Source organism: Bactrocera dorsalis, chromosome 4 (assembly GCF_023373825.1).
Source record: "Bactrocera dorsalis isolate Fly_Bdor chromosome 4, ASM2337382v1, whole genome shotgun sequence".
Taxonomy (NCBI): Eukaryota; Metazoa; Arthropoda; class Insecta; order Diptera; family Tephritidae; genus Bactrocera; species Bactrocera dorsalis.
The window spans coordinates 57,678,657-57,696,183 of record NC_064306.1 but is presented as its reverse complement, the minus strand read 5'-3'; the positions used below and the strand labels follow the sequence as shown (position 1 = coordinate 57,696,183).

The following is a 17,527-nucleotide window of genomic DNA, read 5'->3' as shown; positions in this document are numbered from 1 at the left end:
TTTTACCTTACATTTGAAATCATAAAACGTTCCGTTTCCTCGTCATCATAATAATAATATTAATGTCTGTATAATATTTTTTGATGCATATATTAATATTTATGTAGTATTTATTTTATATAACTATATCTGCAAGTAACTAATTTAATATATATATATATATATATATTTATTTATATATATATATGCTTTAATATATATAATTATATATATTAACTATATTTCATCATTTCATACTTTTATTTATGCAATTCACTTCATACTTATTTGCATGCTCCTTACTTACAGCCCGTACACTGCTCTTAAATATAAAGCAATATTATTAATATTTATAAATTTTAAGTACTTCAGCGCTTTTTAACTGTTTACGCTTATGCTAATTGAGGAAAAAACATAATAAAAAAAAAAATAAAAATGAAAAATAAACAAAAGCAAATTAGCAAAATCAAGCAAACAGTGGAAATAGTTGCTAAAATAATTTATTAAAATATATAAATTGGTTATCAATAAAGCCGCCGGTTATCGATACATATAATAAGATAGAATAAAAAATAAAATAGCTCTTTACGGACCTTAAATACAGTTGTCAACTGAACATTGTTTAGCCGTTAGTAGTTTATATTCAATTATAAAACTTTACAAGCAGAGACTTGTTGTAAAATGTTCAAAAAAAATATTAATAATAAAAACATTTCTAGTTAAAGTTCGTTTTCTTTCTTTTCTTGCTTAAAATATCAAAGTAGCGCAAACATATTTATACAATTTGGGCGAATAACAATTAATTTTCATCAACAAAAACTTTGCGAATTATAACAGAATAGGACGAAGCACACCGACATCAGCAATATATGCATTATTTTCATTATTTTTCACAATAAAACACACAGCAATGTGGCCAATTAAATTACATAACGAAAGGGAAGTTAGTAGGATGCGCTTAGCGTGCAAAATTGGACATTTTACGTCTGTCTAACTAGCATCTCTTGTGTACGAGTATACATGCGTTGCGTTTTAGTTCGTCTTTCGGCTGCTATGAGCATCTCTAAATGTACATAGTTGTATGTTTACACTTAAAATAATTTATAATTTTTTTCTTTTTTTTTGTTTATTTATTTTCTATTACGCTTTTTGTTATTGTGTGTGTGTTTGTTTTTATTATCAGTTTGATTCTTCATACGCTAAATACATAATACAATTATATGGTGCCATGTATATTTTACAAAATTTCACACGAGCGATTGAATGAGTAAATGGACATGGATTTGATTGCTAACTTGCATTGTATTAACGTGTGTGTGTAAGCAATCAGCACGTATTTGTGTCTGTATATGTTTTTGTGGTGAGATTTAGAGCGTTCGCTAGTACATATGTATATCAGTTAGACTGTGTGTTTTGACTGATTGCTACGTTAAATGTATATTACAAAATATATGTATATATATTTATAAAGAATGTATAGTTGGTTTGTGTGGTTTTTTTTTGTAGAACACATGTATACTTGTATGAAGGGATAAGTAGGATAAAAGGAGGGAACAGAGGGAGGGTGTTTTCTTTTTGTTGTTAATTTTCAGTTTCGATATTGTTTTTTTTGTTTTCTTTCTTAAACGCTCTATTAACATTTGATGTGCTTATACTGCAAATTTAATTATACATATTTTGATTCCTATTCGGGTGCAGTGTCAGGAAATCCGGTAACTTCTGTTTGCTCCACAACGGGTTGTCCATCGACAACATATGATATGCGTAACCTCATGCGGAGGGTAGCCTGAAAACCCAAGCAAGCAATTTTAAAAATTTCAGAGAATTTAGCAACAATAAATTTACAAAATTTTTAAATTAAAAAAAATTCAAAAAATTTCAGTTTGTTTGCTACTCACATTGGACGTACTAACAACACGCATTTCTTGCGTTATAACACCAGCCGGTGGCAGTACCGAGCCAGAGGGCGATAGCATTTGTAGTGTGAATACTCTAGGAACGGCAGCCTATAATGGTGGAAAATTAATTGAAATGGTGAAAACAAATACATATTTTCAATATTTTTTTCTTAGATAGAAAATAAAAAATAGAACAAACAATAAAATATTAAAATTATTTGTTTTCTTAGGTTAGTAAAATAATTAAAAAAAAAATATTTTTAATATTTTCCCTTAGCTTAGTAAAATAAATCAGAAACAAATATTTGAGGTTAGTTTAAGATTATTTTTACAATGCGAAATAATATTGTTAAAAACAAATAATTTATTTATATGCATAAATCACTTATGAGTTCATATAAACATTAATATACTTAGTGTTAACTAACATGTGATCAAATTTGACCCGGATTGGTGCATTTAAACTGCCTTCGCAGACCGAATCAACAAAAACTTTTTCCGCAAAGTTTTCTGGGGATTTTCACCATGGATAAAAAGTTTGCTTGAAATTTTGTGTTTCCAATGGAACCATGGCTACGAAATCGTTGAAAAACTAGAGGAAAAGTTTTGAGGATTCTACTTTATCACGAAAACAAGTATTTGTGTGGCACACAGAATGTGATGCAGGTCGGGAACTCATCGAAAACCTGCCTCATGTGAAAAAAGTTTAAGAAGCAGTGAATCTTTGGCAAAAACGACGTCGTGAAGGGAACGCAAAGCGATGCTGGACAACATAAAGGAGAATCCTACAACAATCAATCAAAACATCATTACTGGCGACGAGATGATGTGGAAACTGTCCAACAATCAAGCAAAGGGCGTTCCGAAACTGAAAAAACACCAAAATCGCTGAGGGCACGGAAGGCCATCTTAGCCAAGGCTTATAAGAAGTGAATGAAAAATTGGATTAAGAGGTTGTATTGTCTCAAAATGAACTTATTTTGGCGGCGATAATAGATTAAATTAGATTGGATGAGTAAATGAGGATTGAACCGCGACCTAGGGTCTATTGTGCTCTCTCCTAGATCACAACCTCTCACATAGCCCCAGCAAATTGATAAATTCCAATATACTGCTAGGTGCTATTGAGGCGACGTGATCCCTATTTGGAAACACGGATCCAACGGCCTTGTTCCTGCGCCTACAGACTGCTGTGCAGTTCATTAACAGGTGTTCTGGAGTTTCAGACTCCAAACCTCAGAACCGGCAGTTCGCACAGAAGACAGGCCCATGTTATATGAGTGCTTCTTGAGCTTAAAATAGACAGTGTAGAAGACGACAAGTAGCGTGAGTTTTTCCCTTGGGAGGTTGATGCATATTTAAACTTTTTTGTCAGTCCGGGTTAAATTTGATCAGATGCATTTTTCTTCGTATTGACTAACCTGAAAGACATATTGTTCCAGTGTATTAGATGAATTATTTGTTGTTGTCATAAAAATTTGTAAGCAGTCGTTTCTTCTAACTGGCACCAGTTGCACCAGCAAATCGTTCTTATCCAATACAGTTAAAGTGGGTCCCTGAGGCTGTAGGGAAGAAAAGCATAACGATTTAGCATTTTGAAGCAAAAATATATCAACAAGTCTGTTCTGTATTCCAATTTGATTCGATAAATAAGAAAATTCTGCTTGCGAAATGGGAATCAAGAGTTTGATTCATTCAAATTGAAAAAATTGTCTCGAATTAGAATTCAGAACATCCCTGCTCACATTATTTTTATTTACCACAGCAATATTGTTTGGTGGCGCTGCATTCACAACTGGCGACGCTAAGTCCGAAAGCAATGCATTGCCGGGCACTGTGTTAGGTTGCGATAAAATACTGTTGGAACCTAAGAGGCCGCCGGCACCCAAACCCGCGCCGATGCCGCTAATGGCGCCACCGCCAATGCCATTGCCGCTCAACGACATTATGCTCGACAAGTCATTGCCATTTGTCGCCGCTGTTGCTGGTATTGTGGCCGCCAAACCGCCACCCAAATCCAGACCAAGTACATTATTCATATTTGACGCTTGATTGCTGGTCGTGCTAGCTGAAATGTCCAAGTCGAGCAAATCGAGTATGGCTTGATTATTTGACGTTTCATTAGCATTCTTTGAATTCTTCTTTTGCACGGCAACTGAGTTGGATAACTCTGTGGCGGTGGGTGTGCTCAAATCGGTGCCACCAAGTAAGTCGAGTAATATGTTCTAAGGTAAATGAGATAAAGCAATAAATTAAATAATTTTTGGAGTAATTTGAAGCAGCTTAAGATGACTAACCGTATTATCACCCAGTGTATTCATATTGCTCTCCTTCGCTAACTGTTCATCGCCAATGCCTATACCATTCTCAATCAAGTCCGGACTGTTGTCGTCGTACGAGCCGCTGCTTTCGCCATTTTGCGACGAGATGCGACTGATCTGCATCGGCGGCATTTTCTCCAGCAGCGGTGGACGCAAATTTTTATATGTGCCAAATAGTTGTGTGAATTCGACGCCACGCTGTTGCAAATCCACATTCAGATGACTGCCGAATGAAGTAATCAATGCCTGAATTTCTCTAAACGGGCGAAAATAAAGCATTAATTGTTAATGACAGCAACGTAAAGGAGAAAAAAAATAAAAGCAAAATTGCTAACGGTACTTACTCTACGCAGTTCTGTAGACGCGTGCTTAGTTTAGCGAGTGAGACTAAGGCGTATTGCTTGCTGGTTATTGATACTTGAGCAGAGGTTAAGAACTTGTGGAACATGGCGATCAAATCGCTCTCCGATGGACGTTCGAATTCTATGGAATGAGAAAAGATAAAAACATGTTCACATAATTGAATAAATTGTATTAATACGCACCATCTTCGTTGGGGCCATACATAAACAGGTCGCCATACTCGCCAATAGCCCAGACGGCGACTTGCAGCAGCGGCTGTTTATCCTCGCAGTGATTAGCGACTTGCAGTGATTCCCAGAAACGATTCGTTATGTAGGTCTGCTCAGCCACAGGGCTGCTGGAGACCAGCTGAATTGTGGACGAGACCACATCGTCACGCACATAGTTGCCAGCCTAAGGTTATACGTAAGATTATATTATTATAGGAGTTATTATTGTAGAAGAAATTTATAACATCCAGCATAAAACATCGGAATGTAAACATGGGCATATAATGAACGTGGTGAGCTGAGTTGATTTAACCATATCCGCATGAGATATCGAACTGAAATTTTGCACACTTGCTTTTCTCTCTATAAAACTGCTGATTTGCCGAAACAGTCAATATCAGACCACTATAGCTTATAGCTGCCATACAAACTGAACGATCAAAATCAATTTTTTGTATGAACAACTTTTTTATTTATCAAGATATCTTCACGAAAGTTGTGTGGATTATTGCCCAAGGCAATCCGGTATAATCTCTAAACAAATATTTCGGATCGGACTACTATAGCATATAGCTGCCATACAAAGTGAACAATCAAAATGAAGATTTTGTATGAAAAACTTTTTTAATTGACAAGATATCTTCATAAAATTTGCATGGCTTATTGACCAAGGCAATCTGGTATAATCTCCGAACAAATATTTCAGATCGGACCACTATAAAATATAGCTGTCATACAAACAGAACGATCGTAATTGTTTGTGACGGGTATTATAGCTTCGATGCAACCGAAGTTAATGTTTTTTCTTGTATTCAGTTTTTTCTGCCACCACTTACCGCAATTAACACGCTCAACTGCGTGTCCAAGTGCCATCTCGCATTGGGTGAGTAACGTTCAGCGGCCAAAATCATGCCCGAACTGCATTGCGCTTTGAATTCCGGATCAGCCTTCTCTAGGAACAGCAACAACTCCTTGGTCATTGTACGTATATTTTGTGCATTAATTAACGCAAATGAGAGTTCCATGGCGCGACGCCTAATCGATACGTCCGGATCTTTGAGGCACTCCAAAATAGTGGTGCGATGACGTTGCACCGCCGACGTGTCGGCATGCACCGTGCGCAACAATGTATTCAACGCTACATAACGGATATTCTTGTCGGAGTTAAGTAGAAAACGACCCAATATATTAACAGCCAACACGCGCAAGCCACCTTCCGAACTGTAATGTGTTGAAATTGTCATTTATGAATTTGTATGACCTAAAAAAAAAGTTACTTATACGCACCGTATGTCCATGATGGAGAGCACTGTCTCGTACAGTATAGTGTTGCCGACATTTTTACTGGTCTCCGTATTGGTGGCCACCTGTGCCAATATATCGTTCATTGCCTCCGATGCGTCCACATCATTGTGGCCCAGTATGCGCAGCAAACGTAGAATTTTCACTTGCAAAAATGGATCGCTCACGCCGCTGACATCGTGCTCCGGCGAATAGCCGCCCAAAATCAAATTCTTCAGTATGCGCACCAAATTCGGCACAATCTAAGTGAAAAATTGAACTTTCATTAGTATCACAAAAATAACAGTTATTTTACAACTATTTGTACGGTATAACAGCGAAGAGTTAGAAAAGAGTGAGTGAGGAGAGTTGTTGAGAAGCGATTAACAAGAAAGAGTTGCTTTTAGGGTGGGAGACGTTAGAAGAAAGCTCGTTGTAGCGTTAAAGTTTGTGAGGTGAATAGTGATAAATGTATGGGTGGGTTTGTTGTTATGGTGAGAAAATGAGGTAAATACTTTTGTGTTAGAAACAAAAGTTAAAAAATATAAAATTTCATAATATTGTAAAAAAGTAGAGAACTCTTGTACTCGTATTAAGCTGTGATATAGAAAAAAGCATACAAACAAACACAACTCTCGACTAGTTCAACGAAGTGTGAAGGTGATGTCAATAAAATTGTTAACACGCTCAAAATTGTATCAAAAACTACCAAAATTGAACCGGTGCAAATCGTAACAGAACTTTTAGTAAAAATATGAGCCTGAGATGATATTTTACTGAGCGATTTAAATGCGTTTAAGCTAAATTGAACTAGCGTGTCTAAACAAAAAAAATTTAGAGTATTAAAAATATTCATCTTTTATAATTTTAATATGAAATTGTCATAAAAAATTCTATTTTTTAAATTTTTTCTTAAGTTTTCAGTATTACTATACATTGAGCAGGATAGTTTGCCACGATTTGTTTATTTAGTCATTTCCGTATGTCTGTTCCCAGGTATATACGAGAACTAGACCCTCAGTTTTTGAGATAACGATCTGAAACTTTGCACAAGTTCTTTTCGCCCCAAAAACCTGCTCATCTCTCGGAACCGCAGATATTGGAATACTATAGCACATAGCTGCCATACAAACTGACCGATCAAAATCGAATTCTTGTATGAAAAACTTTTGTATTTTGCGAGATATTGTCATAAAATTTGGTAGGGTTTATTGTTCAAGGCTATGGTATAATTTCTGAAGAAATTTTTCAAATCGGACTACTATAGCACATAGCTGCCATACAAACTGGCCGATCAAAATCGAATTTTTGTATGGAAAACTTTTGTAGTTTGCTAGATATCGCCGTAAAATTTGGCACAGATTATTATCCAAGACAAAGCTACAATTTCTTAAGACATTTTTCACATCGGACTACTTTAGCATATAGCTGCCATACAAACTGACCGATCAACATCAAGTTCTTGTATGGAATTTGTGTTATTTGTGCAGGGTATTATAGCTGCGGTGTGACCGACGTTAAAGTCTTTTCTTATTTTCCATAATTTTTTAAGTTTGATCAATTTTAATGCCCAATTGTAAACATAACCTCAAATATACTTGGCGCATTTATGAAACCAATCGTATTTTTAGTTCCAGTTTTATATATAACGCTAGTTATTGAGTCTAAAAAAGCTTTTCTAGACAATAATAAGTAATTTCAACTTTACTTTTTAGCTTGTTTTCAAAATTTAATCAATACAAATGCCAACAGGTGCGAAATATATGAAAAATATTGAATCTACACAACTAAATATATAATTTTATTAAGAACAAGTAGTTTTTAACTACACCAAAGTAAATATTTGTTAATTACTTGAAACCAACTGTATTAAAAATGTATCAAAAAAGTTCTACCTAAATTTAATTGATTTATAAATTCAAGCTCTGTTACAAAACATATATATTGTAGTGTTTTGTTTACGTGTTTGGGTGTAGTATGTGCGATTAACTGTATTTTTTGTATGTATGTATGTGTGTTTATTTGTGTGTTAACTCTTGTCAAAGTCATACCTCTCGATTTCCGCTATCCTGGCAAGCAAATTACAAAAATTTCGGGTTTGGTTTTGTATTGTATGCGGGTTTTCACAAAAAGTTAGCAATAAAATATCACAAAAAACGTTAAATGTTGAAGTTATGTTTTAATGTTTTTATTTTTCGTTCTATTTTTCTTCAAATGAGGTAAATAAAATTTGTTCAAATGATACAATTAGCAAAAATATGTATGTATGTATGCATGTCAATGATTTCAATCAAGATAAAAAGTATTTTTATACATATAGGTATGTATGTATGTAACTTAAGTGAATTTTGAAGCTTTTGAAAAGCATAAGCATATACCAATTATATACATAAATAAATGGCAATATTACTGCAAAGCACAGTTTAAATGTTTAAAGTGTTGAAAGCCGCTTTGTCTATAGCAAATATTTACAGATTTCGCAAATAATTTAGCGCAGCACTTGGACTGTTTGTATATACATATGCGCATGTGAGGAATCAAATAAATTTTTAGTATTGAACGCGATTTCAAAGCAAATGGATGTGAGAAAAATCTATATTTTTTGAAGTTTTTTCAACTTAAAAAATATAATGGAAATATTTAAGTTGTTGGTGACATTTTTGAATTATTCTTTTTAGTTTAGTTTGGAGCACTGTGCTTAATTTAAAATTTGTAGCATTTAAATATTTTTTTTTGTATTTTTTAAGCTTAGAAAATTGTTGGGTATTTTGTTTAGCATATGTATATGTATATATTGAGCTATTTCACACACTATACATTTTTGATAATCTTTGTATAAAATATTTGCGATTTGACTCATGAGTGAATTCCGTTATTTTCGAAATTGACTGACAGTTTAATAGTTGTATAATTTTCAGAGTTGCAATAATGCATTAAAAATATTTTATTAATTTATTTTGTGCTCCCGAAAATGTTAATTAAAAATGGTTAAAAATGTTTATTCTAAACAATGGCAATAAAATAAAAGAGTTTTTACTCACAATTTTTTTTAACCCGAATAGCGCATTGAAAAAAAAATAAAATAATTTTTTCCATTTCAAGCTTATAATTAAAATTTAAAAAAAAACAGAAATTTTTGAATTCTCAATTTTTAAAATTTTTCCACTTTTAAATTAAAATATTTAGATAAGATTTTAGGTATTAAAAAAGTTAAATTTTTTTTATTAAATTAAAACTTCAATTACACCCAAAAGAGTTTTCAATTAAAAAAAAATCTTGAATTAAAAATTAAAATTTTACATTTTTCATAATGATTTTGGATTTAATCCCACATATTTTATTTGATATTAAAAATTTAATTTTTACTCCAAAATTTTTAAAAGAAAAAGTTAATTTTTTTTTTATTAAATTAGAGTTTTAATTATAACAGAAAAATTTTTGGGTTTTAATCTCACATATTTTATTAAAATTTCAAAATTTTAATTTTACTTGCAAATTTTTGAAAAAAAAACTTGCTCATCTTTTAATCCAAGATGTTTTGAAAGTGAAAATATTATTTTTTTTATTTAATAATAAACATTTAATATTTGATTTGATTTGATTTAATCACAAGCATTTAGAAAATTTATTATTTTTTTTTTTAATTTTTTTTTTTTTGTTTAAAAAATTTAGTTTTTTTATTTAATAATAAAAAGTTAATTTTTAATACCACTTTGGATTCAAAATTTTAAATTTTAAGTTTTTAATCAAACTTTTTTCAATTATAAAATTTGCAACCCTGATACTTCTATACAGTCATCTTTATGCATTTATAAGCATATACAACCATGTATGTATGTATGGCTCATTATTACTATTTTTATTATCAATTACTTTTAATTTTACATTCATTAAGATTTTACTGCAAAATTTATTTGAATTTAACTATTATTATTAAATTGATTCGCTATTCCGAAAACAATAATCGATTTCATTGCTTTTAGTAAGAAATTCATTCATGAATCAGCTTTTAAGAGTCAGTTAAGCACTACAGCCGGTTGTATAGCTAGCGAATTACTCACCTTTTTGAAATGCAATAAAGTGTCGGCACTGTTCTCGCACATTTCGGTGATCAGCGTGACGCCAGTAATTAGTATGCCTATAAATTTAACAAAGTTATTAAATTTGAAGAGATTTTATATGCACAAAACATAAAAATATTGCGCATTTTAAGTTGGCTTAAAAAGGAAGTCGCGTGCTGGCTAGGTTCAAGGTATAACTAAACAACAGTCGATTGCCACAATTTAAAATGCACAATATATTATTTATAGACGTTTACAACTGCATGTTGCATGCGTGGTTTAAACCGCTTTATAGCCTACCGTGATTCTTCTCGCTTAGCAGCGAACGTGTGGCCGGTAAAAAGATTTCCATCAGTTCTGGTACCCGTCGTATAACACGAAAGGCGCATAAAGTGGCCTTTTTGCGTATGTAGGTGTTGGGCGACTTCATTAGACGTTCAACCTCGCTAGCTAAATCACGCGCCATTTCGGGTGATGCTATAGCGCCCAGCGTGCACAACGCCAAACCCACCACAAATTGTGTGGAACTATTTAAGTCACTGCAAAAAGCCAATGAACAAATAGAAATGCATTAAATTCAAATGAAAAGATAATGACTGGCGGCAAGGCCGACAAACGCTGTGGTGTTAAAACCAAATCAAACAAATGAAAAGTGTATATGTACTATACATGCATATACACATAAAAATAAATAGAAACAAGCCAAAAGCTTAACAAATATACAAGTAGTTAAGCGAATGCTGCCAACAAGTCAAACAGTTTCTTTTTTTTATTTTTGTTTTTCGTTGACGGCAATTACTTCGTTCAACTATTTGGCTATTCGCGTGCTTGCAAAAGTTCATTTCCGCCACTTTAAATGACTTAACGACCTCGAGCGCAGTGCTTACTTTTTGAGGCAATTCGTTATCAGTAAGTGCACATCCTGACGTTCGTCCAGCAAGAGCATGGCACCCAAATAACCGATGCGTTTGTCAGTGAAACGTGTGCTGGCGGTGAGTTTTAGGCATTCCAACTGTCCAAAGTGCGCTGGATAACCCAGCATATGAATGTAGAGCAGCTTGGCAATGTTGCGGCATCTACAAACGAAAAGCCATATAAGTAAATGCAGACAATTCAAAGAAAGAATAAAGAAAATTTAATTTCGCACATGCATACATACATACAAATAGATATGCATACATATGTGTTATTGGTTGTCTTACCGCCACACCGAATCCTCCTCCCGGAAAGTGCTGCGGATGTAGGCACATTCTTTGTTAACGACAGCGCGCTCTTCTGCGGCTGTCCTGGCGGCGCGTATTTGCCGTATGAGATCTCGCAGACGTGTGGGTGTTGGCATTCTTACTGCATGCGCCGCAACAGCAAAAAAAAAAGGAAGAAAAAGATAACATGAATGATATGTTTGAGAAGTAGAGAAAAATTTACAAATCTTTTAGTTCTTTTACTGTGTCCCACACACTGTCTAGCATTTTTTTGTTGCTACAAGTTGCAATAACCCCTCCGTTTCTATGTGTGCGGCGCTCTAGTATTTTGGTCTTTCTTGCGATGTTGCATGTGTGGGTATGTATGTAGGTTGGCATGGATGCGCTTAAGTACGTTTTAGTGGGTGGTAATGATTTATGAAATACGCTTAACGTTCGCCGGCAAGTGTTAATTGAAAACATCGTTGAATTTTCTAAGCTATTCAAGTTGTCATTCAATTAGACTTTAACAATATATACAAAATGCTTGTGCCTTTGAACATTTTGAACAGTGATGGCGGCAGAAATATAACTATTTTGTACGTAAGTCAATGTGGACTTGGGTCAAACGAGCCAACAACCTTCTATTATCTGGTACTACATGGATGCACACATTACACACAGCGTTGCATTGCATTTATGTTAGATTTAGCACTATTTATTATTTTTTTGCTGATATACTTACCTCGTTCGACGGCCTCCGTGAATGCTTGGCGTATGGTCGCCATATTAAAGGCTGGATTAAATCTGTAAAAACATGGAGACAAGCGCCACAGAGTGGAAATAGTGATTAGTTTTACATGCAATGAATATTATTTTTATAACGTAAAATAGTGGAGGATTTCCTATTAAATATGAACATTCATAGAATTAAAAAATAAAAAATAATAATAAGCTAACAATTATAATAATAAACTCTTGTGTACATATATTTGAAAATATTAGTTCCATAAATACAGTGTACACAACATACATATTTAATTAGTATAGTGTGAGTATAATTTTAGATCACTTTAAATAATAACAAACTTCTTATTAGAAATCAATTGACGTCAGTAAGAGATATGAACATTATTTTGTTTTTAACGAGATAAAAGTTGCTATAGATACATTAAAATGCGAAAAATCTAAAGACGTTTAGGCAAAAATTTATTTTTCTTAATTAATATAAAATCTTATTAGCACATGTCAACAAGCTTGAAGCTATTTCAAAATAAACTGCATTTTTCGATCAAATCCGCAATGCAAACTGGTAAGTTTTACGTTTAAAATATTAATAATCGCAATTAAAATCAGTATTTTTAGCGAAAATAAATAATTGATATTTATTAAGAGTAAATTTTTTAAATTATATTTAAACGTTAGCAAGAAAGTCAAAACTGCGATTGGCAATGCCATTAAACTAACGTAAACATTTCGGTTCGTTTACGGTAAATGCATTTTCTAAACAAAACAAAATTACATTTTTTTATCAATTTCAAAAGCAAAATATAACCCAATTGAAAAAGAATTAAAACCATAAATCTAGTATTAGTAGTTAAAAAGCGGTTTACAAGATATTTACATAGGAATGTAATACAAAAGAAATATTACCCGTGCTCGGAATTCATTTTGAGCTGTGATTCACTGTTTCTGTTGACTTAATTGTTGTTGTTGGTTTTGTTTTCAACCTTTTATTTTTTTTTGTTTTTGTTAATACTGCTCTAGCTGTTGCTATTGCTGCCGTGTTAATTTCTACTTTGATATAGGCACAGACACGCGCTAAAATCTGTCACGGCTCCACCTTCACTTTTGCACTCAGTCCTATGCTCCACTACTCACCTCTTCTATACTCTGCCGCTACACAGAGAACGTTAATAGTTGAACACAGCAAAACTTTTTATGGCTTTTGTATTACTATTATATGATTATCACTGTTTTTCTTTTTCTTACTGTTGAATAGATTAATGCATGTGTGTTGTTGGTATATTGGGTTGAAAACTGAATATCAGTGACAATGACGAGCAAAACATACTATGGATTGAGTGTCGCAAGATAAATAACATTTCATTTTATCCGCAGAAAAGTAACAGAAGGCTAGATGTGCACTCAAAGTTTGAATGACTGAATAAACTAAACTCCACGAATCAACTGCAATTGATTTACACATGTATATAAGTTTATATACAAATATGTACAGAGAAAATTCAAAGCTGGGCTTAAGTTATCACGCAAATTAATCCAGGCTTAAATGCTGAGATGTAAATGCCACAGAGGTATCGATATGATAATTGAATTTTGTGAATAACAAATGTGTTGGCAATATTTGTTGAATATAGAGAGTTTTAATGAGGTTGGGAAGCAGCTATGACATTATTCATTCTTAGAATGAAATTCTTTGGGGAAAAAGCAATGCAAAGCAAGAGTTATTTTCGTAACAGGTAGTCAAACAAATGTTTTATGCATTTTTAATTACTTGTATTGGTAATGTAACTTGTATGTGTAGTATTATTCTTGCTTTTATTGGTATAGACCTTCTGTATCGTTAACAATTGGTTGTTAATTAGAAATTTAGACCTTTGGGCGACACGTATTTGTTCACCTAAACGTGCATATTGCAACGAGTATCCATTCAGTGAATGTCGTAGTAAGCCCTACAGACTCACACCCTTCGTTTTGTTAAGCCGTAGTGTTGGTAATTTATAGTGTTTCTCCGATTCTCAACCAGATGGTACGAATAACGCATGCACTTAAGCCAAAAGCTAATCAAATATCAAACAATAATTTGTAAAATCCAATGTATTTCAGTTATCAGTTATAGCTTTAGGACTTTCTTACTTAACAATTTTATTTACAATGCGATTGATCTGCATTTTAAACACTTTATCTACATTATAAGCAGGAACGAAGCGGCTAATGCAAATGTCAGATAACTACTGACAATGGCAAATTGCAACACATAATTGCACAGAAACTCGATGCACTCTTTGACAATGTGTGGGGTTGCGGTGTTTGGCCACACAACAAAATAGCGGAAACAGGATTGGTAGCACACATATCCATACAACAAAAAAATGAAAAAAGCAGCTCAACTAAATTGCGTATTGTTTGGGTGCTTTTTATTTCTTTTTTGTTTAATTGCCGTACACAAATTACAACAGACTTGGCCAAAACTGACGGAAACGCAACTGCAGCAGGTAAATGACAGTTAATTGCGCTATGGTGAATTGACGTTTAGGGTGTGGTGAATACCAAATTTGGTTAATATTTAATACATTTTTTAAAGGTTGAAGATAGTGTTTCAAAGGTTTTTAGTATTGATATCAATTTCCTTAAACATTAGCGCATATTTTATCTAATTCCACTTTTTTTATGAACCATATACGCACACATTTAAAGCACAACTGTCTACCTTATCAGCTGATTAAATGAAGATCTAGTTTGATTTATAGAATAATTTCATTAAATTTTTGTTTTCTTTGAAACTGATAAGGAAAAGTTAGCAAAATTGTAACGTAAACTTAGTTCAGCGAAATTTCATACACATCTATTTCTTACAGTAAGACTTTTATGGCCAAGGTTTTGTGTACACTGGCTTACATTGTCATGTGAGTTAATAAGAATATGATTGGTAGCAAATAATTCAGATAAATATTTGTCCACCGCAGGTGAAGTTATGAATGTAATTATTGCTGCATAACAGCTTAGCAGGTGGCGGCAAACGATATTGCATTCGTTTAAGGGCAGCCACATACAGAGCACACCTTTTGTTTATCTTGTAGTGTTGTAAAATATTGCATTGTTTTGCATTTTTCTATTATTATTTTTATTTTGCAATATGCTTACAAAATATTTCAATTATATGCACTTCTTACTAAATACTCGTATTTAACCTTTTTGGTTGTGTTTCTTTTGACGTTTACTTTTCCTCTGATTGCACACGCAATTCACGTTCACTACTCCGTTACCTACTCTTTTAACTTGTTTCGCCTTTTCTACGCTTTTTTCACAACGCATCAATTTACATTTTCTTCCTTGTGTAGTGTGTTCGCCCAATATTTTTTCACTTATTTTCTACTGGAATGTAGCGTTTTTCTTGCAGAGCGACGTTCACTTTTCAACTTTTTACGGGTTCTTTAGCAATTTACACACAAACAGGTGTGGGGAAAACTAAAAATTAAACAAATAAATTGGATTTTCACAAAACAAAAGCACTTTTTCGCTAACCGATGACAAACGACCAACACGACTGACAGAACATGTCAAGTGGCAACGAATTGGCCCAAAAAGAGGAGAAACAACGTTGACACTTGCTAGTGAAATCGATAAAAATGGGGTATTTCGGAATGGAACTTAGGCGTTAGAGTTGCTACATTTAAATAAATTGCGCACAGTGGTGTTGGTCATGTTACAAATAAATGATGAATTATGTTACAAATAAATGATGAATTCTTAAATTAAAATAAATATGATTAAGGTTTGTTTAGTCGGTTGTTCAAACAGCTATAGCAATTAGCTGCAATATAACTGACCAATCGAAATCAAGTTCTTGTAAGAAAACTGAACCCGTTAAGGGTATTATAGCTTCAATGCAGCGGAAGTTTTCTGTGTTATTTTTTTTTTAACTGTTTCCTTAACTACAGAAAATTATGTAGCTTGAATATAATATAATATTAAATACGTTACCCAGGCAGTTATATGTACATATATATTGATATGAAAAAGAGTTTAAGCTGCATGTCATTTTAAATAAGAAATTGATCGTATCTCCAAAAATATTATTTTGATAACATATACATACATACACTCTTCCATTTACTGAATGTGTCATACACTATATTATAAATAAGGCCATATATGCACTAATATAATATACATATGTATGTATGTATGTACAAATGCACATATCGAAAAAAATATTACTAAATTTATTTCATATATATATTTCTGTACAGTGACTAGTTGAATCACAAGCTTGCGGTGGGCGTTGCGTTTAAATATACTGTAAGTAGTGTAACACGTACATATGTATAAATGCATACTTTTACTAATTTGTTGTTGCAATGAGTATGTATATAAGACTTATTCAATACTTAAACTATTTTTATAAAAAAAAATTATAGGCTGATAACTAATAAGTACCGGCGATTGTTTTCTGGCGGCAAAACACTCCAATCCGGCTCGTAATATGGATACATCGTTGCACAACTGCAGTGAAATATGCAACTTCTTTCAGACACAAAAGCTCTTACGTCTTATTCGAGTTGCTTTTAATATTTTTTTTTTTTTTTTATAATTTCCTTTTTTTTTAATTATTTTATTTTATATTTATTTTATACTTAACACAAACATATTTTTTACTTTGTCATTCAACACCATTCACCGAAAAATACAAGAAACCAAGAGTAATTCGATAACACAGAAACCGTTACTGATAAGCGGTTGAAACGATGTCGCGATACGTCTAGTTATTATCTTAATGTATGGGAGTTTTAATAAATGTATTATACGAATCTGTGTAGTTGCTACCGTCTGTCTTTACCCCTTTAATAACCACGAACAAGAATTTATGTAAACCGTCTAAATACTAAATTCTTAGTTTTCACATATTTGACTTTCATATCAACATTTGCACAGTAGTTTTTACACACGACCGACAGAAAATGTGTAATTTATTAATATATTCAATATAGAGCAGTTTGTCACCCAGTTATATGTACATATGTATACGAAGATTTCCTAATACTCTTTGAGTAATACAGCTGTCAATTCCTACCGAAGGCGATAGCGTCTAATTTATACTGAACAACGACATGTATAGCTTTATTCAAATTTAGCTCTGAACACACGAAAAAGTCTATTGAAAAGAATGCTCACTCAACTTCATGGGAAGTTCTATACCCGCTGAGTTAATTCATAGCAAGCACCAAAAATGCTAACAAATCGGCCACTTTAGTTACCTGGCGCTCTGCATTTATATCAAAAACTTGTGTTTGTTATCTACAAAACATATACACATGTCCAAACTTATGTATTATATATGAAGCTAAATAATGTTAAAATGTATAGAGAGCACAATCAAAAATACTGAAATGAACTCATATAATACAAGTTACAACAACATTTTATCAACAAGGTACTCGGTAAAGTGTTATTTGGAGTATCAACTGATAAGCGGCAAAGGTAATGCGGTTT

At 32.9% G+C, this 17,527-nt stretch overlaps 1 protein-coding gene across 15 annotated transcripts in view; it reads right to left on the bottom strand.

The window, feature by feature from the left end:
* Nucleotides 1-709: 709 nt before the first annotated feature.
* LOC105225714 (AP-1 complex subunit gamma-1) overlaps nt 710-17,527 on the bottom strand; it is a 309,867-nt gene continuing 293,049 nt past the window's right edge. The window contains exons 1-17 of one of the 15 annotated variants that reach the window (XM_049455623.1): nt 15,301-15,618; nt 12,947-13,284; nt 12,039-12,100; nt 11,315-11,456; nt 11,000-11,188; nt 10,413-10,651; nt 10,113-10,189; nt 8,103-8,120; nt 6,058-6,314; nt 5,607-5,991; nt 4,744-4,954; nt 4,543-4,681; nt 4,175-4,454; nt 3,638-4,102; nt 3,299-3,439; nt 1,878-1,985; nt 710-1,765 (exon numbers count right to left, since the gene is read on the bottom strand). In XM_049455623.1, coding sequence (XP_049311580.1) covers nt 1,664-1,765; nt 1,878-1,985; nt 3,299-3,439; nt 3,638-4,102; nt 4,175-4,454; nt 4,543-4,681; nt 4,744-4,954; nt 5,607-5,991; nt 6,058-6,314; nt 8,103-8,120; nt 10,113-10,189; nt 10,413-10,651; nt 11,000-11,188; nt 11,315-11,456; nt 12,039-12,100; nt 12,947-12,963 — 2,832 coding nt within the window. In that variant the 5' untranslated portion in view covers nt 12,964-13,284; nt 15,301-15,618 and the 3' untranslated portion in view covers nt 710-1,663. Of the gene's footprint in view, nt 1,766-1,877; nt 1,986-3,298; nt 3,440-3,637; nt 4,103-4,174; nt 4,455-4,542; nt 4,682-4,743; nt 4,955-5,606; nt 5,992-6,057; nt 6,315-8,102; nt 8,121-10,112; nt 10,190-10,412; nt 10,652-10,999; nt 11,189-11,314; nt 11,457-12,038; nt 12,101-12,946; nt 13,484-14,170; nt 14,675-15,087; nt 15,620-16,474; nt 17,435-17,527 lie in introns of those variants that run through there. The other 14 variants (XM_049455622.1, XM_049455628.1, XM_049455625.1 and 11 more) reach the window with 14 other exon arrangements.